Source organism: Tinamus guttatus, unplaced genomic scaffold (genome assembly GCF_059628265.1).
Source record: "Tinamus guttatus ecotype Peru unplaced genomic scaffold, ASM5962826v1 Tinamus_guttatus_pri_ptg000056l, whole genome shotgun sequence".
In the NCBI taxonomy this organism is placed as follows: Eukaryota; Metazoa; Chordata; class Aves; order Tinamiformes; family Tinamidae; genus Tinamus; species Tinamus guttatus.
Window position 1 is genome coordinate 1,076,838 of NW_028288590.1, and position 26,631 is coordinate 1,103,468.

Here is a 26,631-nt window from a genome sequence, read left to right on the forward strand (position 1 = left end):
TATTCACTTACCACTTAGAAACAATCAGAAAGTGTTAGATTTAGCCAACAGAGATTATCTTCAATATTTTATCTATCACAGTTAATTACATTCATTAGAGCAGTTAGTTCTGAAGTACAGAGCTCCAGGGCCTGAATTTCACAAGGTTTGCTCCGTATAGCAGTTCCACTGCACAGCTATAAAGACCACAGACTGTTCAGGATTATTTTGGCACTGCAGGTTGAATGTAAACCCAGTAAAAAAAATATTTAACATACATGGCTGTATTTGAAAATGAAGAATGTCAAATTTTTCGGCTGTAGAGTTGCATCTCTACAGCATTTTCACAAGACCAGTGCTGCAAGCTACAATGGCAAATCTCATGATTTGTACCAATGTGCACAAAGAATTTTTGATTGGTTGGTTTCATGGTCCATTAGGATCAAATGAGACTGTGTTCCTCAGCAAAATTAATATCCAGTAAAGGCATCCACCTCATTGATGATTCTGTACAAAGCAAAAAGGATATCAGGACTTCTGGTGGCTACTCTTGTTCTCAGTGAAGTTACTATCATTATTTTTCCAGATTTCGGAGAGTTGAAATATTAATATTTAGAATAGTAATATTTAACTCTCATGAAGACTAAAAGCTACAGACCAAAAGTGGCAGGTTAGATTCAGTTTTGCTATAAGTTTACCTTCAACAAGTCAGTTACAGTACCTTGGCTTCTCTATCTTCACAGGATTTTATCATCAGTAAAAGGAGAACTTTCATTTTTAAGTGCCATTGGAGCATCCAATATATTTCATACTATTTTCCTCTCTATCAGTCTGTTTAATCAGTGTACTGGCAAATACAATAACTTCAAGTATTTATTTTGGCCTGCTTGCAAATTGTCCTGGAAAACAAGTACCAAACTATTTTAAAGTTTGTCCTTTGCTAAAAATGGAAGGCAAATATTTTTCTCCAGTATAATAAATTGGGGACAAATGGATAAATTTTCATCAGTTTTGTAATAAATGAAGAATTTGATGTTTTCCTGTCTCTTGTTGAACATACATTGCTGAAATGCATATATATCGTTCATAACCAGTAAATGTGCAATCATCTTGGAAAATTACACATAAAAACCTATCACATAGGTGACTAAGCATGTACTAAAAGTATACTAACAATTTACCTTAAGGCCCAATGGACTTTTTAAAAACATTGAAATGTTTTACCATGTACAGATACAATAAAATCACTTTGGTATGTAGGTAGATCATGCTTAACTTGATTTCCACAGACAAGTATTATGGATATATTGGTTGAGGAGAATATTGATTGTAGCTCTGGCATTGTTCTGCAGAAACATACACAATATTCTTCACTGTAAAAGAGCACAACAAACCAAGTTGCCAAACCATGTACTTCAGAAGCAATCATTGCTAGATCAAAACCATATTTCTAGCATAACTCAGAGCTATGCCCAATTGTTGCTTAATATGTTTCTTTATACATTGTAAAGAGCAAAGCTAGAGCTTTCCTGATCCAGAGTCACCTGGTACAATAGTAAGTACATCCTATTTGCCCAAAAGTAAATATAACCCCAAAACCTGGCTTCCAGTCAGGTACTTGTCATTTGAGCTTATTTTCAGCAGTTTCTTGTTTGTAAATGATTAACTTGTTTTAGTTCACACTGCTAGGATTTCTTAAATGTTCCATAAGTGTCCTTCTGGTGAGTTTAGTTCAAATGGCAGTAGTAACCTGAGTCAGTCCTAGGTCATTGGATTCTTCTCTCTCTTGATGACAGTAAGACGACATTTCCACGACTAGTCATACAGGTTTGTTTGTCCCATCTGCTTCCCGCATATAAGCTGGATCTTGCACAGTGTTTCTGACTCTACTGGTGCTCTGCCTGTCCATCCTCATCTTAAATGGGAAACAGAAGTCCTTGAAACATCTCTTGAAGTTTTCATCCAAGAAAGCATACAAGATCGGATTGAGGCTGCTATTGGTGTAACCCAAAGCAATACAGAAATAGTAGCTGGATATAGCTGCAGTACTATGAGACACATCCCCCAACGCTTCAACCAGCACAAAAATGTGAATAGGAGTCCAGCAGATAATAAATACTGCCACAACCACAAGAACTAATCTGGTGATGCGGCGCAGGTTTCGGTCTTTCTCTCGAGAGCCCGAGAGAAGCCGTACACTTTTAAGACGCAAGATCATCAAAGTGTAGCAAACAATAATAATGAGAACTGGAATAACAAATGCAAAGACAAAGACACAGATTTTCATGAAGGTGTCCCACCACATGTAATCTCTGTCTGGAAACTGCAAGGAACACTCAGTGCTGGCAGTATCTAAAAATAAAAGAAACAGGAGAATAAAATTGTGTTATTATAACATATGCAAAACAATAATATTATCATACTATAAGCTAGAAAAAGCTATTATCAGGTAAGGTGGTAAATGGAGTTATTACATTACTCCAAAGAAAGCTTTCAATTACAATTGAAATTGTCTCTCGAAATTACTTAGAGGGATTTGGGCTTTTTAAAATGTATAACACTATACAGACTTTGTCTCCCATAGGAGGAGATAAAAATGCAGAGGCACAAAAATAAAAATGTAGTAAGATGGGTTGAACACTTATTTTCCTTTGAATTTCATTGATATTTAAAGCCAGAAAAAGTACCCTGTTAACAGAATACAAATTTCACAGTTATTATTGAGCTATATATGTGTTTGCCTTTGGGAGGAGGGAGATTTTTGGTATCATGAATGGTGGGAGCTGAATGAGGTTTTTGGTTGTAGGAAGATTTTGTCAGTATGTGATAATTGTGTAATAATGTTTTCCCATGTGCCTTCTTCAGTGCAAATGAAATACGTGCAACTGCTTGCATTCAGAAAACTTAGTTCCTGGCAACAGCTTCGTTTCATTTAAAATAGGGACAGAGAAAATGTGTGCTTGTTCAGAGTCAAATATAATCTGCTTTTTTCCACAAACCATATCACTGAAAATTCTGCCTGTGTATGGCCTGCAGGATCTGGCCTACTCCATTTCTTCTTGCCCATAACAGGATACAAAGTCACAGGATACCAAATTATTTGATGTGCTAGTAATAATCCATCTGGCAGGAAACTACTGAGGAAATAAATATTTGAGGTTTCACTTGCTGACCTTGTTGAAGCCTTCCATCATATAAACTATATGGGAAAAAAAAAAAAAAGAAAAGCCCTTGCAGGAAACAAGACAAATCAGAAAGCAAAATAAGGGATAAATTTCCAACAAATATCAGATGAACTCCCCTGTAGACAAATCAAAGTCACACAGGGATATTTCACTCTGAATTGTAGTTTAGATTGCATCCACTGGAGCACTGCATTATTCCTAGAGTGCATTCATTTTCCCTACCAAATTCACCATTCCTTAACAAGTTATTGTATCTTGGCTCTTATTGAATCAGTTAAAAATGGAAAAAATCAATATATTGTTGCACATCACATTTCATATCTATCTCCAGCAGAACCAGTCAGAGAAAATTCCCTCAAACCATATTTCCTTGATATCTGAATGCCATCAAAGAGATAGAAGGGCAAGGAGAAAAAAGTTATTATTGTTATATCACACAGACATTTGCAAAGTTAGATAGCAGAAAACTGTTACCTGATCATATTGAATGCCAGATTAAAAAGCTGAAGCTAAAGTAAAACATTTTGATTCTTTGTTATAAAGAATACAGTGACTAATGGACAATTCTGAAGGCTGAAGAGTAACAAGACAGATCGTACAAGGTTGATGGAGAATGCTAAGCTGACAGCCTGATTTAGTTCTTAGTCAAGAACTGGTATAAATCTTCTGTGATCTATTCTTTTATTCAACTTTATCCTAGAAATACCAAAAATCACCTTCAAAGAAGTCTTCACATTGGTTATTGCTGTTATCTGTAGCACGTCATGGCCTAGCAACTGCAATGAAGTTAGGATTCAGCCACACTAGCACAGCTTCAATCGCATGTGCCCGTCTGGGTCAAGCTGGGGTGTGATCAGTGCTAAATGCTCTGGACCACATCCAGCTGCTCACATCAAACCTCCCTGCCAGGGGACACTGCTTCTTCAGCTCTGCTATCTTAATTTCACATGTAGTTAATCTCTGGCTCAGATTTATCAAAATAATTAAGTTAGAATAACCGGTGATGTTTAAAATGTGTATGCTAGCTAAATCACTGTGACAAAGCCGTGGGAAGTTGTATGAATGGAGACAGCGACAGACCTGAAGGGACAAAAAACTATGCCATGAAGCTGGTTTAACAGCTGGAATAGTGCTGGCAGCATGAAACATTTCAGCTGCAGCTGGAAAAACAAATCTAACAACAGTCCAATAATAATCCCATACCAAAGGATTTCCAGGGATGGAAAAGGAAAGGTCAGAAATTAGTCCAACATTTTCCAACAGGTAATCTTTGAGTAGGAACGACAATTTACCAGAATAAAGTATTTCACTCATGCATGCTAGTTCTGACCAAAAACAACTGATCAAAAACAATAGCAAAAACACAAAAAGATTTGACTATAAGTGAGAGGGCAATGTAGAACTCAAATTTGATGCATAACAAAGGCAAAAATCTATTTTGCTTACAAAAAGTCAAATACATACCACAAAATATACTAGTGAACTCCTGTACTTGCCTTTTCAAAGGAGTTTAAAATTTTGATTAAATATGGACATGCTTGCTATGCTTTAACATGATTTGAGAGATACTTTAGGATTTCAAATAATCAAACACAAATTTAATTTTTTTTTTTTGGATCTCACTGCTGCTTACTTTCTATGCACAAAATCTTTTCTGAAATTCATTAATATTCATGTGTTTATTTTAAAGTATATAGTACAATGGACTGCATGCAAATCCAGTTTACAATCATCTGGCCATCAAAGATCCTTGGAAAAGATGCACAATACCCTTACCTTTTCCAGCAACTTGGGAAGATAATAAAATCCAATTTTATTCTTATGACAATCAGGAATAGTTGCACAAAGTGAGCGCTTCAGATTTCATACTGACCTTTCTCACACATTAAGGAAAGTAGCTATTTCAATGAAATTAATTATTTAGAGAAAACTACTGAATTTTACTTAGTATTTTAGTATATTTTAAAATGTGTTTGATAACTTACTGTCTAAAATTATTTTTTTAATCCTTACGCAGATAGCATATTTCTGACAGATACAATGAATTACCTCCACTTCTAAGTTTCCACGCTCTTTCACACGGAACTGGAGTCTTCATAGTACTAATAGTACCTCTTTCTTTCTCTCTTTCTTCCTTTTTTTTTAAAAGTGAATGAAGTGGGTGAATTTTTAGCAAGGAAGACCCCACTAAGGCCAGAGAGGGAAAATTACACACATGTGAAATTTACTTTGCAGGTAAAACATACCAATCCCATACTATGAGTAAAAAAGGGACTAACTGGAAAATTCAGATAGGCACATTTCCTATTTAATGTTTAGCTGATGCCCAGTGTGAACCCCATAGAGGTCCTGTAGTATCTAAAAGCAAATCTCACTAACAGAAATTAACATTTCAGTCCTGAGCTCCAGTTGTCAGGCAAATGGAGTATCCCTGCTGCATCCCCATTTATCAGATCAATTTGTGAACACACTAGACTAGGAAACTGGCAATAAATGCTCAAGAGAGACCTTAGATTAGACAAGCAGGGCTGAATAATAGGGGCTGAGCACATTTGCCCATAACTTCAGAATTCATTTTGCCTAGCGGAGATATGTATTATTAGTGTCTGTTTTAGAGGGGAAAAGAGAGGCTCCTGCCACAGATCATGAGAAATTTCACTCATTTCTGGACTCAGTGTAGCCCCCTGTTCTAAATGCAATGGTTATTTTGAATAATAGGAATATTCTGCTAGTTAGGCATGCTCCAAACAGAACACCTGCCTGAGCCGATGTTTCAGAGCCTTGAACACTTCATATGTACAAGTCAGACAATTACTCTTTAATCATGAAGACGACTAAAGGTTAATTTTTCCTGAGCCAGACATAGTCTTAGAGAGCCCATCAAAACCTTACTAGAAGAGTTATAGTGCCACAGAGCAGGACACTTGATGTCCTACAGGGCTGAAAGTAATGTTTCTGGAGGACTCTCCTAGCATCTACTTATCAGAAGACCAAGACCAAGACCAAAATCTGTACTTCTTGAACAGCAGCCAAACACATTGGCTCTTCAGAGGTTGTTAAAGTACCTTGATGTTTTGTTGGCATTTATCTATGTCAAACAGTTTCATTCTGAACATGTTTTCACTGTTGGATAAAAGTGTCCCATAAAATGTATTATTTCTCTTGGAAGAAGTGGGACATTTCCATTAGAAAAGATTTTCAGTGTACATTTTCAATGAAGATTTTCAAATAATCTTCAAAAGATTATTTACATTTCAAACAACACTGCCACCAAAATAAATATGCATGACTTCTTGTATTTTATTGAGCTGTCAATAACAGGTTAAGCTCAGCACAGGGACATCATTAGAGGCCTCAAGCCTTTTGAAAACACAGAGCTGTTCCTGCTTCGTGGGTTTCGTGCTTGAAAATATAAAGCATATGTGTGTTAGAACGATTCTTCCCTTTCCTTTCCAAGCAGGATTTCAAAATAAGTTTAACTCCCTAGATGGTTGGCTTTGTTTATGAATCACTAGCTAGAGGGACTAAATCTGTAATCCTTAATGAATTAGAAATTTCAAGTAAAGTCTACAGGTGCCCTGCATACAGATCTCATTAACTCTTGTATTCTTGTAGTTTTGTCTCCAGCATACTCTATTCCCAGTCACCCACTGATTTTATTCTTAACCTTTCCAAGTCCTTATCTCCATTCCTTTCTACACCAGAATTTATGATACTGTCTTTCTTATGGCATTTAGCTCAATTTTCTCTTTCTAGCTAGTGGCTTCTTTCCTTCTTTCACCTTTCCTTCCTTTGTTTGATGAATTGGCTGTTTATAATCAACTCCAAGGTTTTTAAACTAATGATTTTATTGCTAATACTAAAGAGAGGCAAATTAGTTTCTGTTTCTGGAGCTACATGAAAACTACTCTCACAAAACAGATAAAAAGCACTTTCAATCCACATTTCAAGTTTTGTCCTAAGCTGGTCTTTCATCTCTCCATAGTGTTCAAATTCTTGATTACTCTTCCCTGCTGGTCACTCTCAGTTTTTGATGGTCTCATCCTTGCAAAGACAATATTTCAAAGTGCATTTGTTTCTTTTATTTGGCAATGGCATCTGAGCTTACGTTATTTACACATGATACTCAAATGTTCCACAATATATTTTAAAGTATCAGAAATTTAGACATACATTTTTAACCAAGGATTGTGGATGACATTTTGCACACAATATGATGGCAAGCATAAATTTCCGAAGTGTGATTCAATCTAGTTTAGTCAATATTCCAAGCTACGTTTTGTATTATTTGAGAAACACAAAACAACTTTAATTTGAATGTTCTTACCTACCTTCTCTGACTTTGGTTCCTCCAAGAACTATGGCAGATATGCCAACAGATGAGGACAGTAGCCAGATACAGATGTTAATTATTTTTGCCTTGAGAGGAGTACGGAAGTCCAGAGCTTTCACAGGGTGACACACTGCAATGTATCTATCCACACTCATCATAGTCAGTGTGAATATGCTAGTAAACATGTTATAATAGTCAATCGAAACAACTATTTTACAGAGCACATCTCCAAATGGCCAAGAGTTCATCAGGTATTCAGTGCTTTGGAAGGGCATAGTAGTGGTAACTAGAGCATCTGCCAAAGCCAGATTGAAAATGTAGATGTTGGTTGCTGTCTTCATTTTTGTATATCTGAAAAGCAAAAAATAAGGCCTTACTATAACAAAATGTTGTTATATCAGCAGATTCAAATATATAACAATTTATCAGGGAACCTTTGCCACAGATAGAATTTCTCTGTAATTTCTAATTTGTACAGAAGGGCACATATTCAGGCCCATTGGGATGACAGTGAATGCATTTCACTCAGTCCCTCAGCAGCTGCATTATCAATTAAAACTCATCACACCCAAAAACAAATATATGAATGAATTTAATCAATTTTTCTCAAATGCTGGTTCCATCTTCTCAAATCCTCAGCTTTCCTCAATTCTCCTTCCTAACACAAATCGTAAAGCGTGGAGATTGTTTAAATAGGAAATCTCAATGGAGAAAAAAATCCTACAAATAATTCCTTGGTATCCTTTAATTTCATTCAAATGAAATACTTAACTGATAAGATCCTTAACTCGCACAGAACAGTAGGAGCCTGTTTTTGAGAAAACAGGCTGCCTTTGCTGTGTCATAATGATAATTTAACTGCTGGGGCTACAACTTGTATTCCAGGATGCAGAGAACTGTTTCTGACTCTGCTATGGACCCCAAGTGTGAAGGGCAGCCTATGTTTTTTCCCCATTACGAATACAGGGACATACTTAACACTCCTTTCTGACATACCTCCTTTTCCTTCTCCTTAAGTAGCTGATGTTGCTCATGAGTACTAGTCACTTACAAGATTCAATGCCAGATTTTTCATGCTTAAAACTGTTTCACCTGCATTGAATATGTGCTCTAACTAAAAGGTTCACATGCAAAGCACACAGAAACATGTCTAGCCAGATTTTGCTATGCATCATTAAGTAATTTAAACATGGAAATATAAGACTTGGCCACTCCAGCTAATGAACATTATACAGCATAATGTGTTTATTGGCCTTTAAAACATTTACATGAAAACCTTCAGCAGTATTTTACAGTACTGACAAATGAATCTGCTAAACAGATTAATTTTTAATCAAAATATGAACAAAAATGCCAGTTTATGACCAACATAAAGCCTTAAATAAAATTATCGTTTTTTTATACATCACTCAGATTACAACTTGTTGAGAAAATTAAACCACCTGCTGTTTCAAAGCATAGAAAAGAGAACTGCAAGGGAAGAGAAAGTAAACTGTTCTCGCTCAGATCCCCACTCTACTTGGTACAAGCTATACTCCATCCCTCTACCAGCTGCTGCAAAGGACTTCAAGTGTTCCTCCTACTTGGTTCCTGGGATCATGTTGTCTGCTGCCTGATGTATAGTCCAAATCAAGGGTTCTATCTTGAATGAAGCTACAACAAGTGCTGCTGTAGGAATATCTGGTCAAAGAGAACCAGAAAGAAGTAGCAACAAAAGCTCTATAGGTGCTGCATGACCCCATGGTCCAAACTCCCTCTGCCTCAGATGAGAGGTAGAGCCACAATGAGAGCCCAGGCATCAGTCAGAGCTGGACATCTCTAGCTCTTCCAGATCAATGTTCCATATAAGCTTTCCAGCAAATAAGTTGGTGCGTCCTGTAGTTCACATTGTAGCCTGTAAGACACTGTTGAAACACAATGCAAGGGTGTATAGCTGGGACAAAGCAATATAAGACATTTAATAGACTAAGAATTTTCCTCCTGGGGAAGAAAAGCAGCTCTGAATGCAACCAATTGGTCAGACTGGACAAAAACTCACTAAAAGTTTAGACTGCAAATCTGTGCTAAGATGGACTAATTTCCATTAAATGTCTGAAGGAGGAGATGTAGAAAGGCACTTTTGCTTCTATGGATAGCACTGATGAAATTCGGAATTGCTATCTTGTTCAGAGTGCAAAAAAAAAAAAAAGAGAGAATATAGAAAGTTGGAAAGCACACATAAAACTCACAAAAATAACTGAAGAGACTGGAGGAAAATATTTCTGTGAGTAGCTTAAAGTGCTCAATACATTTGGTTTACCAAAAAAAAAAAAAAAAAAAGCACACACACACACAAAAGCCCAGAACCACTGAGGTGACTTGATTACAGTGTCAAAAGACCTCTGCAGGGAGAAAATAGCAGGTGCTGAAGAGCTCTTTCAGACTGCAGAGAAAAGCATTACAAGGAACAATTCGTAAAAGTCAAAGCTAGACAAACTCAGCTTAGAAACAATGATGGATTTTTCCTAACAACCAGGATGATTATTTTTTTGGAACAAATTACACAGGAAAGGAGCAATTTTTCTATCTTTTGATGTCTTCAAATCAATGTCTGACACTTTGCAAAAAGTTATGCTTTCGTCAGGTACAAGTTACAAGGCTCAATGCAGAAATATTTAAACGAAATGTAATAGCCCGTGATAAATAAAGGTGGAATGGCTAATAGCTCTTCTGAATTATTACTTCTGTTTTTCTTTAATGGCTTTTCCAAATTTGGAACAGTTTACTGTTGCATATACAAGAATTTCTTTTATTTTTCTCCTTTAAATTAAATTCAAAAATTACAATAAAGAATAATTTCGGTGGACTTCTATGTATTATATAACACATACTTCACTAATAAGAGAATTCTACTATATTTGATAAATTATTTAGCTGAAATCCTTAATATCTATCATTTCCTGTCAATCTTAATTCTACATATTTTTTGTGCAACACTGTGACATGGCTTAGTTATGAGATCATATACTATATTTTCCCTGTATCCCCTTTCCTTTCCTTTGAAGTGGCAGAATATGAAAGACCCTCTGTAAAATAGAACTAATCTTTTAGACAACTTCATGATCCAAATTTTTGAAGCTGGAATATCAATCACATTCTCTGTGCATACATATATTCTTTATCGGATATTACACAGTTAAAGTGAGCAGTTTAGGTTTGTTGGACGATACAATACACACATATATACGAAAATTAATTTTTCTCACTGCATCGATCCCACAGGAAGGATGTTTCATCATTCATAGGTAATAAGTAATATATATTCATCCAGTCATCATCATTTAGGCAACTTTCAATGCATCTGAATCAAAGCAAATAGGAGAAAATACATAGTAGAAAAAAAAACTCCACAGCTGGCCTTCCATCAGCTTTGAAAAGCTTTATTGTTTTTTTTTCCCAGTGACACATTCATTGAACAGCCTCATCTTTGACGGTCTTACCAACTGTTCACCTAATGCTAACACCACAACTAACCAGCCTGGTGTCAGGGGTACCTAGCTCAGTAACGAAGGGCTCACTGGACAGACATTGCAGTGCTAAGTCCACGCAATTTTGAAAGTTTGAAACAAGATTCATAAGAGTCTTGATTCTAACATAAGGCGAGAGATTTGACTTGCAGCTTTTCAACAACTTTTCTAGCTTTCCTACAGCTTTTTCTATGACACTAACATACAGGTGGCAATATTGTATATAGTTTGGGTTTTCCCCCGCCTTTACTTCACCCAAGCATGCACTTAACCAAGGTGAAAATTTTGATGGCGTAAGGGAAGTATATTTTCCTTTGCAAAATTGAAATTATTGTTTGAAGAGCTGAATGTCATTTAAGGGGAAAATATCACTACCTGCTTCAATTAGTCTAGCAGAGCAGATATGGGCTACCTGAGCATAGCAGCATCATAGAGGACATACTGGTAATTAATGACAAACATTTTCTTAGCATCCCAGAGATAAAAATTTCAGAAATCATTAATATACTTATTAGATGTTGCTATATAAACTGTTCACTGCAAATTATGTGTCTAGAAAATGGTTTGTTAAATGCGCATAAAGTGACAGCTTTTCTGATACTAGAAATGAATGGAACATCGCTCTTTTAAAATGGATGCTAGAATATAATTTCAAGAAGCAGAGTAAATTCTGATGACTTGAATGAGTTGGTAGTTCTTGAGACTTCTTGCTAAGCTGTAAGGACTCAAATCTCTGCAGGATGTAAACAGTAGGAAGGTATATGAAGACCCAGCAGAAAAACAGAGCCAAGATGAAATCTTTTGTTTGGATATATTTTGGATGAATTTTTAAGGGGCAAGGTTAAAATGATGTCTACTTATATATCAGAAACAAAATTCTTAAAACCATGACAATTTAGCCTATCTACTGTTTTCAAAATTCTCCAAGACTGGCTTTAGACTGACCCTTAGACCATTTCCACAAGTCCTAACTTCACTTACCATTATGGAACTTTTCTTTCTGGAGGGAAGTTTATTTGGCACACCATTTTAAGACAGTAAATAGGAAGAAATCACAACTCCATTATATCAATTAGAAACTAATATGCTTTTGGAAAAGATCAAAAGGCCCAAAGTCTGCTAGGAGAACATTTTAATATCTCAGGCAGAAGGAAGGAGTGTGGTTAAAAAACACAGGATAACAACATAACTTTAATAAAGTCAATAAAATCTAAGAAAACTCCTTTATTTTTCTTTTTTCTTTTTCTTTTCTTTTTTTTTTTTTTAGTTTGGTACTCTGAAATGTTCCCTACAGCCTGAAATTTGAGATGAGGTTTTTTTTAGCAACTCTAGAAAATATACCACAAAAATGTTCTCCAGTAATGGTAGCATACCAAACTACAAAAGCATGAAAAATAACAAAGTGTAACAAATACATATTTTTGGCAGATACCTGAGTCATTGAATGAAAATAAAGGCTAAAATGTGCATAAAAGCAAGCTGCAAGAACACCTATCACCAGGATGCAGGCTCTGTTCCACTAGGTTTCTCTGAATTATATATACAGAGGATCAAGCAACTGAAAAGTTTAGTCTGAAAAACCTAATCTCATGATTACATTCATGGCACACTCTGAATATAATGTTGAATCATTACATTAAAAAAAGAAAAAAAAGATAACCATCTATTTCAAAAACACATCAATTTAATACGATGGCTCTGCTATGTTTTGATACCTAAAATTGCAACAAAAAATTTTATGCCAAAATGAAATCAAGCTTGAGGTTATTGTAAAGAATGTAAAAATCAATATGTTGCAGTCTCCTTGTTCACATAGGGCTGTAAATTATCACATTTTGAATGACAGCCACAACTTAACACACAAGGGACCTCAGAAAATACTTTAAAAAGAGGCATAAATTGTCAGTGCATATTTTTAGATGTTCTATGTTTTTATTTATTTTAATTATTAGAATCTTACAAAAGTTGTGTGCTGCCTAGAAGATAGTATCCTAAAGTAGATTTCTGTGTGTCTCAGTATCTTTGAATCTTCAGTATCTTTGCCTTCTCTGCCTTCTCTGTGACTAGATCCCATGCCCCATTCAGTAGCAGGCACACATCCTTTCATTACTGCTGTATTTGAAGAAGCACTTCTTGTTGTGCTTGACATTCCTTTCCAGAGTCAACTCTAATGGGCCTTGGCCTTCCTAGTCATATCCCTGTGTCCTGTCCTGTCTTGGCTTCTACCTTCTGCACACTTGCTGCTTATGTCTGAGTTTTGCCAGGAGCTCCTTGTTCATTGTGGCCCAGTTTGCTCAACTTCTTGCTCACTGGGATGCATAGTTGAGCATAGTTGAGCTTGGAGGAACTGATAATTTAGTATTAACCATTTCTCCTGTACTCCTCTTCCTTCTAGGGTCCTATCCCGTGGGATTCTTCTAAGCAAGTCTGAAGAGGCCAAAGCTAATTCTGATTTCCAGGGCTGTGATCTTAGTTACTGGCCTGTTCCCTCCTTGTAAGAACCTGAACTCCATCATTGCATGGTTATTGCAGCCGAGGCTGCCCTCAACCTTCACGTCTCCAACCAGCCCTTCGTTGTTCGTAATTACAAGGTCCAGCAGTACAGGTCTCCTCATTGGCCCCTCCATCATCGGTGTCAGAAAGCTATCTAGAAAACTATCTTCACTGTTCCACAGGAACCTCCTGCACTGATTGTGCCTTTCTCTGTTTTTCCTCCACGAGATACCAGAGTAGTAGAAGTCTCCCACAAGAATCAGGGCCTGTGATCATGAGGGTATCTCCAAATGTCTGTAGAAGGCCTCATCTACCTATTCTTCCTGATCAGATGGCAAACACCATATGATAGCAAACACCCACAACAGTGTTATCCGTATTAGCCTGTATTTTAATCCAGTTGCCTTCTCACATAAAGAGCCATCCCCTCACTCTCCCACCTCACCTTTCTTGCCTCTCCTTCCTAAAGAGCCTGTAGCCATCCATGGCAGCATTCCACTGATGCAAGCTATCCCAACATGTCTCTGGAATTCCAACGATATCATTGGACTGCGCAGAGAGGTATAATTCTTCCTCTTTATTCCCCATGCTGCCTGCAATTGTCTACAGGCGCTTTGTAGACTATTCAAGCATGCAGATATCCCAGGAAGGGTTCGAGTGGATTCTCCTTAACCTTGTTTTGTAGATACTTCCTTATCTGCATTGCTGGAGTTCTTTCTTTCTTTTTTTCCCACCTCTTTCTCCTTTTTTTTTTTTTTTTTTTTTTGGTAGCAGAAAGTCTCTTGAAGCAATAGGTATATATACAGATATTGGCTGGAGGTTATCAAATGTTATTGAACATTTTATTCCCACCTAGATGTTTTCGTTTTGAATAATTTCTCAGCACTGAAAATAGCAAGTAGTCTAGAACTAATTTTCACTTCCCTAGAAACTAGAAACTGAATCTAATAAGATCTGAACTCTGTGGCTCCAGGAGGAATAAATATTTGAAAGATGATACACAGGTTAGCATGCAAACTTCCCAACAGGACCATAACAAATTTTTATTTACATCCTTTTTACGTTTTCCAGATTTGCAAACATTGGTCAAACACTCCCCCTTCCCTGCTCTTTGTACACAATTAATCCTCCAAAACTAATTCAGTTTGTGCACTCATGCCTGGCAGAAAACAAAATGACATTCATGATGCCATTTCGTCACATCTTTCAAACTTTACAAATGAACACAGTAACCAAAGCATCAAGTCTTCCCTGAGGAGAGGAGCACTGGCTCCACATTTGACAACAAATATCTGATTCTTACAGATCAGAGGGTCGAAAGAGAGACATGAAGTAAACCTCCAAGAAGTGGAGTTTTTTTCCAGATGTTTTTTATCTGGAAAACAGGGTGTAACTGAAAACAATATTTTTCTTGGGAACTCGTCTGATTCAATGAATTTCATTCAAGAGACAAATTAACCACATTTTGAATACGAGATAGGAATAGCAAGCTGATAAGTTCATCCTGCCTTATGCTCACTGCATCACAGGCCATTCAAAGTAACCAAGATAAGATTTTCTTTTGTCAAAATACCCTTTCAGAAAATTCAAAATATTTTGTTGGAAAATCAAAATGAAGAGTCACAGGCTCCCCACCTTCCATCCTGCTCAACAGAAGGACTAGGCTGGTCTGCCCAGCTCCTTCCAGCTGCATTCCCACCCAGTTCTTTGACTGAGGAACATAAGGTTCCTCACCACTCTCTCCTCTGGCTGAGGACAGGAAAATAATTTGAGCTTTCTGCCTCTCCAGCAGCCAAATTGTTTTTGTAGGTGTTCACTCTCTGTCAGTTCAAAAGGGCCTCCATATTTGTCTTGCTTCCAACCATTGATTCCAGCTACACCTTTCTCTGAAATAAATGAATGCCTGAATTCAGTCCCAGCAAAGTGTCTGGATGGATATCAAGTTATTGTTCAGAAACCAAACAGATAAGCTATAGCCTCACTCTAATACTCCCTCCAATTCTTTTTCAACTCTCTACTTCTTTTTCAGCTTTTTATGCTCTTTTTTTTTTTTCAGGATCAATCCTTCGTATTATAGCATCATACTCGGAATTCATGTCAGATTTCTTGTCTGCTTATGAATCCCAAGTCTCACTTAGGTATTGTCTACCGAGGTTTTAAATGTATAAAATCACTCAAATCTTTTTAAATGGGATGGACTTGTTAAATTGCAACAGTTTTATAAATCTGTTCTCATCCGTGTTTCCTACTATCTTGATTTTTGTTTTGTCTATAAAAGACAGCAATGTCTTCAAAATCCTACTGAACACAATGCCATGTTTAACCAAGAAATGCAGAACCTACAAAGTTACCTCCATTCACTGAGATGCTGACAGATGCTCTTTGAAATCCAATGACAAATTACCTGTCAATCCATTCTCTGTGCTGATGTAGTAAGGTGTCAACTTTTTAATCAAGCCACCAACAGATAAAAGCCTTTAACTTCCAAACTCACTGCAGATGCACATTTACTTTTAGCTGTTCACACTGTGATTTTGTAAAAGAATAAAGTCATACTGGTTAGAGGTAATAGACAAATGGCAATTTAACTAGGTTTTTCTCTTCTGGAAGTTCATTTTTCATTTCAGGAAAATATTATATTCAGAAAGAGTTTAATAAAATTAGAAGAATAACTTTAAAAATATATAATCTTTTGATGTTATCAAAATCTAAAATTAATTTTAACTATTATATTGAGTCAATTTTATTTTTGGATTGTTTTTAATGTGTTCATTCCAGCTTTGAATTAATCATGGAGGAAAAATTAAAAGCAAAGCAGTTAAGACTAAACTTAATTTAATTAATTATTAATTAAAGGGAAATAATTAAAATGAAAGAAGTTGATTTTAAATGACATTTCTTAATAGATGTTACATAAGATGACATTGAGTTCAGTGAACATCAGAATGGAAATGTATTATTAGTTATACTTTTTCTTAAACATTAGATAAAGCAGATGAACACAAGCTTTCTCTTTTCCCTTAGGAATAAATGTATAAATCTATGACAAAGCTGCTTGTTAAAACTGTTTTTGAACGTAGGATATTATTCAGGTTGTTGCAAGCTTGAAAGATAATTTTAGAAAAAATAGTATTGGATATTCAAGATCTTGATGATAGCAACTGCTCTTCTCAATAAATGGAGGTAGGGCACATGCAGAAATGGGAATGTGGCTGTGACACACAGGGAGACAGGCATCTGGGTTTCTTTCAGATTGCAGGGTTAGTCATATCGAACTCAAGAGATCATCATTTGTCAAGCATGAGAATTTATTAGAGCTAAGAGATTACAGCAAAGCTAGCAGCCTAAGAAAGCTAGAAATATAGCAGAATTGAAAATATAGATACATATATCAGAGCTCCACAGTTAAATCTCGGGTGCACGATACAATGGCTGCTCTCATCCCTTATGGGCTACCTTTCTGCTACAGATTTTCTTGTTTTCTCCTCGCCACAGTGGTGACACCAGTGGCTTCCCCACTGAGTGGTGGGTCCTCAAGTCTGCAGGCCAGCTGACCATGGACCTGAGTCTACACAAGTCTACACAAGGCTTATTCTCTTTTATAGCTACCAGCAGCCAACCAAGACATACCAAAGCAACTTCAACACAAACCTCTGCTGAGGGGATCTTTTCACCAACATGCGAATATCAGCTACTCAAACGGTGGTGAAAAATGTCTCTGCTCTGCTTCAGCTTTTATGTTTTCTCATCACAGAGATTTCCTAACATTTGAAAGAGATATATTTCTCCCATCTCCCTCTCAATACATTTTATTTCCCCATGCTTTTAAAGCACGGGAAAGACTATATCTCTACTCCTATGCATCAACCTATCCCTTCTCTTCAGCACTGCCTCCCATATCTGTAAGGTTATTTTTCTTAAACATTTTTCAATACTTTTCCTGTTTCCACTTCTACATTCACTGGAGCAGAAAACAGTTGCTCTTATCCATCTTCTATTCCCATCTCAGGAGCTGAGGACCTCAAAAGTACATCCTATTCACCATCAGCTCCTAGAAAGCAACCTTGCCATTTTCCCCAGTGATCTCTATCGTAGAAAATATGGTAAAGATTTTATTCTCCATGGAGGAAATGCTTTAGGAACGTTTGTATTTCTCTTGGCTCTGCCTTCCTTTCCAGTTACTGAGAATAATACTTCTCCAGACTACATACCACCGTGCCCTACACTCTGACCCACAATTTTCTCTTTCTTTTTCTGTTACTATCTTAGGGAGAAATCTTCCTTAGTTCATTTTTTTCTGCCTCTCTGTTCTTCAGTGCTTCTCTCCTAGTGTATAAAATGCCCTTTAATTCCTCCCTTTTAACTCAAGAGGTATGTAACCTCTATGAGCGGCCTCTCTCTTCTCTTCCTCATTACTGCAGGGAGGAAAATTGCAATTTCACCATAGTCGCATAGATACACAAGTACATGCACTCCAACAGGAGGCCTAGGAAAGAGCCAAAGTCTGCTACTTAGCCCAAATCTTCAGTAGGTTGGTGTTAGAGTCACATTAAAAAGAAACTATTTGAAAGAACATTCTCCTGACTAAACCATGTAGTTAATATGATTTGATTCCTAATCAAGATTGAAAAGTTGTATAGTCATACAACTATGTCTATACATAGATGTATCAAGCTCAAATTTTTTTTTGACAGTAGCCTGTAAATTATTGAGCTGCAATTTTTCCATTATTTTTGTGGTTTTTTTTTTGTATTTTTGTCATGTTTTTTTTTTCTTTCTCAGCCATCCACAAAAGTAAGACAATAAGGCAGAAACACACTGCACACACACCTGAAGGAGATTTCAGACACACAGCCCCTTGCACACAGACTGCTGAGATGGTCTGCACCACACCAACTCACTGGTCTCCATGAGCTTCTTCAGTAACCCTTGCATAGAAGTAGAAAACAGTTGCCAAGTGGAGTTTTGGGATGGGGGAAGAGGGCAGTGTAAAGAAAGGCACAGGCTGAGACCTGCCTACTCCACAGCTTTTGGCTGGATTTGAGCCTCTTTCTGAAGCACCTCAAGACTTTTCAGAGGCTCCTTAATCTCAACAATAGTTTTAGCAAGAGGCTGAGGTCGTAAGGGGTGTTACTCATGTCACCCAAAAGATGACTTGGGGTGTAACAGTATGTTATTTTAAAGAGAAACAGGAGAAGACTTGTGTTGCCTAACAATCCAGCAAGTGTTGGGAGGAGAACGGTTTTTCTAGCCTTCAGAGAGAAGAGAAATGGCAATGAGAGGATTCACATAAACCCTCTGCCTAAATGATGAGTGAAGAAGAGCCAAGGAGTCTGTCCCCATCCTTCTTAAGACCTGTAGCAGCTAAAGGAAAGGCAACATGGAATGGCCAGGGAGTGTAATAAACTCTCTCTTATCACTATCTTCCACAAAATTTCCACAGACCTTGGCTTTCCACACTCATCGCTGCAGTCTACATTTTTCAGTGGCTCACAAACACTCATCTTGAGCTGTAGACATGCAGAAAATAGTTGTGAGGGAGATGAGTGATTAGGAGAAAAATGGGAAAAGACATTTCCCATGACAAAAATGGGAAACAACATTCCTTCATGAATATTTGGGATATTTCAAAACTATTTTTATAAAATTAAAAAGTTTAAATCTGCAGGCGTGTATATACATACCACAGACCGTATATACATACCATCATTCTAGTACTGTTTGAAGTATTTGCCACAGAGAAATCCTGGGAAAAGGAGATTCTTTGATCACATAATCAAGAGATAGACACAGGGGCAACTATAGCAAAGGCCTAAAGCAGGGATTGATAATCAGAGAGGGAGCCATAGCTGGTTGAAACCTCACAAAAATATTCTTAGGTTGGTTGAAAAGAAGAAGAGTGAAAAAAAAAAAGAAACACAAAAACAATGTAATAAGATGGAGAGCTTTCAGAGCTCTGGCTAACTTTGTATTTATTTCTACTGGCCAGGGGCAGTTAATTAGCACTATCATTTTTAATGACAGATGGCTTAGAAAAAATCCTGCCTTTGCAGCAGTGAAAAGCATGTGTCAGTTGCCTGTCTTTTTGCAAAATATATACCAAAATAAATGAAATCTCTAATCCGTATACTGGGTAAAGCAGGATGGAAAGGTATAAAAATTACAGCCTCACAAAGCCAGAACAAACCTTTGCATTGACAACAGGCATCTTTATCTATTGGACTGACTTTTAAATAGGATTTTATTTCCATTTTTCAAGGATATTCATCTGATTATAGACGATCTTTAGTAAAGCACATAAGTACACTGCTTCCATTGTAGACCTATATTCCTTCCATTGTTCACCCTATATTAGGTCAAGAGGTTATTTCACTGTTCTACAATTGCTTGACCCTTACCATACATGTTTTACTCACAAGATATGTTTCAATACCTCTAGTTTTCTTTTTGTGTTAAAGCTGGTTTTATTTAAGCAAAATTATTTTCTCAGGATTTTTTTTTTGCAGATTTCACATAGAATGTGAAGAAACAGTCTAAAAGTTGAATTTCCCATTTGCAGCCATCACCCTGCTTATCTGCACAGTTCAGAACATTTTATGAATTGCAAATAAAAAGGACAAAAAGAGGAGGGGCAGAGAATTCAGACTAAAATATACTATAATACACTACTGTAAGTGTGAATATGTGTGATTTCACTGAGTAGTTGAATGTGAATAATTATCAGTGTAGATGCAGAGCTTTCTTCCAGTTTCTTAAAAAAAAAAAAAAAAAAAAAAAAGTCCTCGCTCAGCATCTACTTTGCTTTAATTAAGCAAATGGTAACAACTAGAGTTCATACCCACTAAACACAGCAACAACATTCCTTGTTTTACATTGAGTATTTCTGCATATTTTTAACATTTTCAGTTTTCCCACCTTGCTAAATGAGTAACGAGACTGTAAGACAGCAATATATCCGTGTCCACAAGAGCATCCTGCTCTCTAGAGGACTTCTTGGAAGGAAAGCTGCCTTGCAGAAGTTACCTTCTTCCACTCCAGCTTCCCCCTGGACTACAGCAGTCTCTCATCCCTAGAGGGCACCCAACGAACACAGCTCCAAGGCATATTATGCCTTTTCTGCAGGCTGCAGGATTTATCACTTTTAACCTGCTTCTCCCTTCTACTTCTAACTGCAGTTCCAGGGAGACTACTCGGAGGGAAAGCGTTTGAGCTCATTCAGGTTGCTTTTTTCCATCTCCTCACATACACACTCCCAGGAAGCTTCCTCCAGCCACAACTCTTTCCCCTCCTCTCAAGAAATTTAGGGGCTGTCCTGTGCATTTCTTTCGACCAGTGCTCCAAAGCCACGCATTCCACCTTACCTTATGATGACAAACATGACCAGAGAGTTTCCCACCAAGCCAACCACAAAGACTACCGAGTAGACAGCAGTGATGATGATGGGGATGGCGGGGGAGATGCTGGTGTGGTTGTGCTGGACGTCCCCAAAAGTGCCAGTGCTGTTACTGTCATAGTCTGCCCAGCCCAGGAGCCAGCTGCTGCTGGTGCTGGGGGGACGGCAGGGCCCTGGGGGGCAGGAAGAGCCCAGCTCCTCCCGGAAAATCTGCACAGGGGCATCCATAGGGCCACGGATCCCGCAGGCAGGAGAGAGGCCAGGACAGGAGTGCAGACAGCAGAAGAACTTGTGTGCACTAGAAAGAAAGAAGAAGGGCAATGAAGTAGCAATGCCAGCACAGCCACTGGACACTTAAGACCTTGAAAACGTGTATATTTTAAGAAGAGCTCTGTTGTGGCAGGAGACATAATTTGCCAGAATTTAAGCAAATCACATTCATATTAAACAAATACAAGCTTTATATCTTGATATGTATTGAGTAAATTCTGTGCCTTCAGATGCACAGGGAAAGTTTTCCTCCACTTTCCTCCACTTACACAGAGAAACAGTCAGGAGAAACACCATGCAGATGGGAAACAGCTTCCATCCCCCCACCCACGCTTTAACCCTCTCTCTCCCATTCTCCATATTTTTAGTGGCCCCTAATGTCTGGGGCCTCTTACTGCTTTAGCTCTCCTAAATAGAGGAAGAGAGAGGAAAATACACCCCTCTCTCCACACCTGCTTTGACATTCTTCCCCAAGTTATTTTCTTTCAAATCCCACACCGGCTTTCAGAGAAGACACACATTAATGACATAAAATACCTCTTTTGGTCCTGTGAAAAGAGCAGTGTCTCCAGAGGGATGTTCTTCATAGGAAAAAAAGAAAAAAAAAAAAAAAAAAAAAAAAAAAAAAGCTCACCTGCTTAGCTCCTGGAATGCCAGAGATCTTCTAGGACTTTTGAACCGGAGGCATCTGCGCCTCTGGAGACAGAAGAACGTGCAGGCAATGGAGCTGATTCCCAGGCAGGAGCAGCGATGTGGTATCAGCAGCTGCTGCTGTTCCAGCTCCCAGCACTTCCCCTTTTCACTCTCACACTCTCCCTGCCTCCCTCTTACTCTGCCAGGGCTCCAGCAGCACTCTGCACTAATGCACACATTTCTCCTCTGCCTCCCTCTCCGCAGCTCACAAGCTCACATGACTTCTGTCTGAACACTGAGAGGCAGGCAAATTAAAAAGAAAAGCAAAAAGTAAGTTCTACACCAAATGATTGCAAAATTTGTATAAACTTTCCAAACTGCCTTTCCCCATCCCCCTGCACCCCAGGCCTCAAGCAATGATCCCTCCTGCCTTACTGAATCCCACAGGATTTGTGGACTAGTAGCTGTTGGACAAAACAGGCATTTTCAGTTTATACTTCTTGGTCATCTATCAGTTCTTTTGTGACTCAGCTTCATAACTGTATATCCGAAGCACTTCTTGTCGGATAGCCATGTGTGGTTCCTTTCTATTTGTAACTCAGAGGAATGTCAGAAGCTGGCTACTAAAGGAGAAGGAGAAAGAGTCAGGAAGAGCTGAAGCACCCCCCTGTTAATGCCCATAGTGTATTCAAACTGCCTTGTGCTGTACTGGGAGCCAAGAATCCCATTCTGCACCACTCATTAACCTCCACCTTCAAAGACCTGCTCCCCCAGCATGAACTGTGCAGAAATGAACCCACTCGGAACCAATTCCTAAAATATTCCATCAGGCAAGGTTGGGATCTTAATCTGTGTTCAAGATCCCTGAACACATGGGCCTTGAAATCCCCTCCACAGCTCCTTCCATATGTCAAACTGGAGAGGTGAGGCAGGACCCTGGGTAATCCCCACTCCCTCAGAAGAGGTAGGATGTAGCCAGACTGGCCTCGTCTCAAAACACGCAGTGTGAAACCAGGTCTCTACAGGCAAGAGCAGAATGCCAAGCATTTCTGTGCATTTTTGGTGAAGTTCATACGGTCCAAGAAGGGACTGTGGGTTTCCTTCACCTTTTTTAAAGTAGAAACTTTACTTCATGCTCCTCGTGTATAGCCTAACTGTGGTCACTGCTTTGTCCAGAACAGATCTGCTCGTTGCACATCAGCATATCGCAGTATCTGCTCACTACCATCTCTACAAAGTTGTTTACAAGTTTAACCTTTTCTGAAGCAGTCAACAAGTGCACGCAGTGACAGCAGGCATACAACAAGAGCATTCCCAAGCCAAACGCAAGCCCAAGAAAATAGTTTCTTGGAAGACAAAGCAAGACCCTAATACAAAATGGAGAGACTTCTGCCTTGGTGTATTTTTTTTCCCCTCTGCAATCTATTGGCCCCTGCAAAAATACTGAAAGGAATTAGTGTTGCCACTTCATCTCATATGTAGAAGCATTTGGCAATTGCCATTTTCTTTATAACATTTTCTCTGGACTTCTCCATATTCTGGAATTAAAGTATGCAGGAGATCCATAAGTTAGCAATATTTTTAGCAGTTATTGGCAATCCATTTCTAATGAGTAATTGTTTTGAGAAGTACCTTAAGTGCAAGCATACACAGTTGCAATATAGCTATTTAATCAATAAAACGCATTTTAAGGGTTGGTCTGTAGAGAGGGAGAAAGTAGCAGCAGTTTGCAATTCTCCAGTTGCTATGAATCAGAAATATCCATATGGGGAAGCCTTTTTTTGTTATGCATAAATCTAAAACATAAATCACCTGAAAAAAAAAAACCTAGTAAGATTAGCTAACAGTAGACTCAAAACTTTTTCAAGAACAACAGTAGACTCAGAGCTTTTTTCAAAATGGACAGTAGACTGTCTTTTAGCTTTTTCTAGATAAATTCTGCACTGAAACTCTTCCATGGTCTCAGAGTTAGCACTAAAAAGTTGTGCTAACAGCAACTCCCTGTCCCTTAGTGGAGTAAGGATATGTTATCAAGAAGTGAGGTAGAATTTGGCCAGGACACTGCGAACTATAGGCCAAGACAGTGACAAAACACAAGTTGCCTCATGTTACCTGACTGTGTGCCCTCCCTGCAAGAAGTTCAGCTCCAGCTAGTGTTCATTGAGGGCCTTAGTGATTTGAGAGTAAAGAGCCCTTGGTCTAGAGAAGTGCCTTTTCTTTCAAAAGTCAAATGAAATTCTCATGAACTGTTAAAAATAATCTTGATCTTTTTTGTGTTCACATTCTTGGGGAAAACTTAAATAGCTGTTTTATCAGTGACTAGGCTTGCCATAGGTGCTGGAAACATTTGCAATGAACCATGGTCAGCTACTTTCTTCATCTTTATCATCATGTGAAGCCACCACTCAGTGCCATTATATCCTTTCTGATAGTCCTGGGGAGGAGGACAGAAGTCTCCTGAACTCATGAGCAAAGAGAAAGAAAAGGTCTGCAGTCAACTTAACCCCACCTGGCCACGCACCAGTGCCTGGACCTTTCTTCTGTGTAAATGAAAAAAAAAATTCCACAGCAAATTCTGTATTCCAGGAACATTATTTAAGCTGTAAATTTTGGCCCTCAAAGGCAAAGAAGTACCACACTCACTTGTCCTGTACTAAGGCAGTTCAATGCAGGTGCATTTACAAAATCATGTCATTTTTCCCCCAGGATCCCTGCCTCATTCACAGGTCAGCTACACAATATCCCTACATTTAGGTTGGAGGAAAACCATAAACTAGAAATTTTAGAACCACAAAGTGCTTCCTTCTGCATTCCTAATGAAATTCTCTGACTGAGCAGAGAAGGTGGGGGAGGGACATACAGGCTAGCTAATAATATCAGGTGGGAAGGGCTTCAACATTGCCTTTAGCTATTGCTTTATCAGGGCTTACACACACACGGCCACAGCTCTGCCAAAGCTAAAGACCATCATCTCCTAAAGACCAGGCTCCCCTAAGGACCAGGTTTGCGTTGGATTTTCAGGACAGGGCAAAGCTTAAAGACTCTGGGTGTTTTGATTCAGGATTCTTTGGCAAAGGTCCCTTCTTACTCTAGAGGTGGGGAGGTAGGCAGGGTGGGTTAAGGAGAGCAGGTTTTCAAATCCTTTTTTTTTAGGTTATAATTATTTTCACAACCTCATTGGCCAAAGGCTACAGTAAGAGCTAAGTGGAATAAAGGGAGGAGATGCAGTAAGAGCTTTCCTGTGGTTGCAGTTGCCAGGGAAACAAAGTCCTCCTGTCTGCACATGCTGAAGCTGTAGCTGCCTGCGTGAACACAGCACTGGGAAAATGCTGTATTTTATCCACTTCATAGGCTAGCAAGAAGGGGCAAAAGCGAGGGACAGGAAGGTAGATGCAAAAATTATTCCTAAATGGCCTGGCCTATTTAGCAACCTCTCGGAGCAACTGCAAAATTGCCAAAGCTCTTTACCTTGCTCCCTACACCTTGTCTATTTAAGGCCCCCAGCTGGAAGTTTTCCGTGGAGCAAATGGCAGAAAGCGCTCCCAGAGGGAAGCAAGCAAACTGAGAGGTGCCGAAGAAATTTTTAGTGCCTTTCTAATGGAGAAAACTCTCCGATATCTCTAGCCCAGTTCTTAACAGGAAAAAAATCCTAAAAGTCTCTTTAATCATTGCTTACTACTGATTATTTACTACTCCTTTTCCCATGGAATACTATCATCTGATCATCCTTTGTAATAATTTGGTTGCCCAGCATGTTCAAGTGTGGCTTGGCACATAGCACTGTCAGCAGGTGATCCACAGCTCCAGGGAAGGACCAAGGACCAAGGACCAGCCAGTACCACTCCACCTTCCATGCAGCTCCTGCTCTGCTGCATGTGACTGTTGATGCTGCTTTTATGGATACAAATAAAAATGGCATTAAGATTATTCTGGTCATTTCGTTGAGGGAGATCCTACTGGACTGTGTGGGATGAGTATTAATTTCTCCCCAAAGAGCGTAAGCTCCTGGAGAGCCTTCTCCTCACTGTTACTGCAAGGGAAGAAATAGGATGCATTTTCTGGAGGTAAGAACTACATGACAGTTATATGGTAATGATATCCGATCTTAATCCTCTTTGCTTCAGGCTTAGATATGCTTATTTGCCTTTCCTGATGCCTGGCAGAAGTAAGAACCAGAGTGAAAACAAGTGACATAGTTTAAACAAGAGAGGAAAAAACAAATTTTTGACATAAAACCTCACTATTCACGCCCCCTTTCTCTCCTCTGTATCCTAGCTTTCGGCATTTTCATTCACACAGGATTGATTTTTTAAACACAAAAGCACTGGGATAAAAGAAGGGTGAATTTAGCTCACTGAATAAGAGGTTGTGTTGGTACCAGGTGACCATATCAGTCTCTACCATCTCCAAAGAGAGCAGGAGGGCTGATTCTCCCTCTTCCCTTCTCCCCTTGCCTTTCCCCTGCTTATCTCCTCCTATTAGCTGCTCAGTTGATGCTTACAAAACAGACCTGAGCTATAGCAGTGATCAATGTATTAATAGCAAAGCTGAGAGCAGTTGATACCAAGGAGAATCAGGCATAGAGGACAAAGCCTACCCCAAAGTAGGAGTGAAAAGTGTTAAGTGGGACTGCTTAAAAACATATGCACCAGAGGCTGTTTGAGGACCACTGAATAAAGGGTTGAGCCTTTACTCAAACAGGAGGCTCTGCTGGAAGCCCCAAGTCTAGACAAGCTGCCCCTAGGACACATTTAGCAGGAAGGGAGGGCACATGGGAGAGGGAGCAAGTGTCCTCTTCCAGAATGGGATCGAGCAACCCGTGCGTCAGCAAGCTGCTCA

At 38.6% G+C, this 26,631-nt stretch overlaps 1 protein-coding gene and 1 long non-coding RNA gene across 2 annotated transcripts in view; one reads left to right on the forward strand and one right to left on the reverse strand.

Annotated features, from left to right (window-relative positions):
• Positions 1–26,631, forward strand: part of LOC148595817 (uncharacterized) — a 297,456-nt gene that overhangs the window by 118,038 nt on the left and 152,787 nt on the right. The window lies entirely within an intron of this gene.
• OPRK1 (opioid receptor kappa 1) lies at positions 1,187–21,169 on the reverse strand. The gene is made up of 3 exons (XM_010215849.2): positions 20,858–21,169; positions 7,496–7,848; positions 1,187–2,331 (listed from the first exon to the last, which is right to left on the reverse strand). The coding sequence occupies exons 1-3, from the start codon at positions 21,115–21,117 to the stop codon at positions 1,799–1,801; spliced, it is 1,146 nt and encodes a 381-aa protein (XP_010214151.2). The 5' UTR covers positions 21,118–21,169; the 3' UTR covers positions 1,187–1,798.

Excerpts from the sequence above, each read along its gene's own strand:
- OPRK1 (XM_010215849.2), bottom strand. The coding sequence starts at position 21,117 with ATGGATGCCCCTGTGCAGATTTTCCGGGAGGAGCTGGGCTCTTCCTGC. Across the intron at positions 7,849-20,857 it reads GTCATGTTTGTCATCATAAG|ATATACAAAAATGAAGACAG; the intron begins GTAAGGTGGAAT and ends TTTGCTTTTCAG. Across the intron at positions 2,332-7,495 it reads AGGAACCAAAGTCAGAGAAG|ATACTGCCAGCACTGAGTGT; the intron begins GTAGGTAAGAAC and ends TTTTATTTTTAG.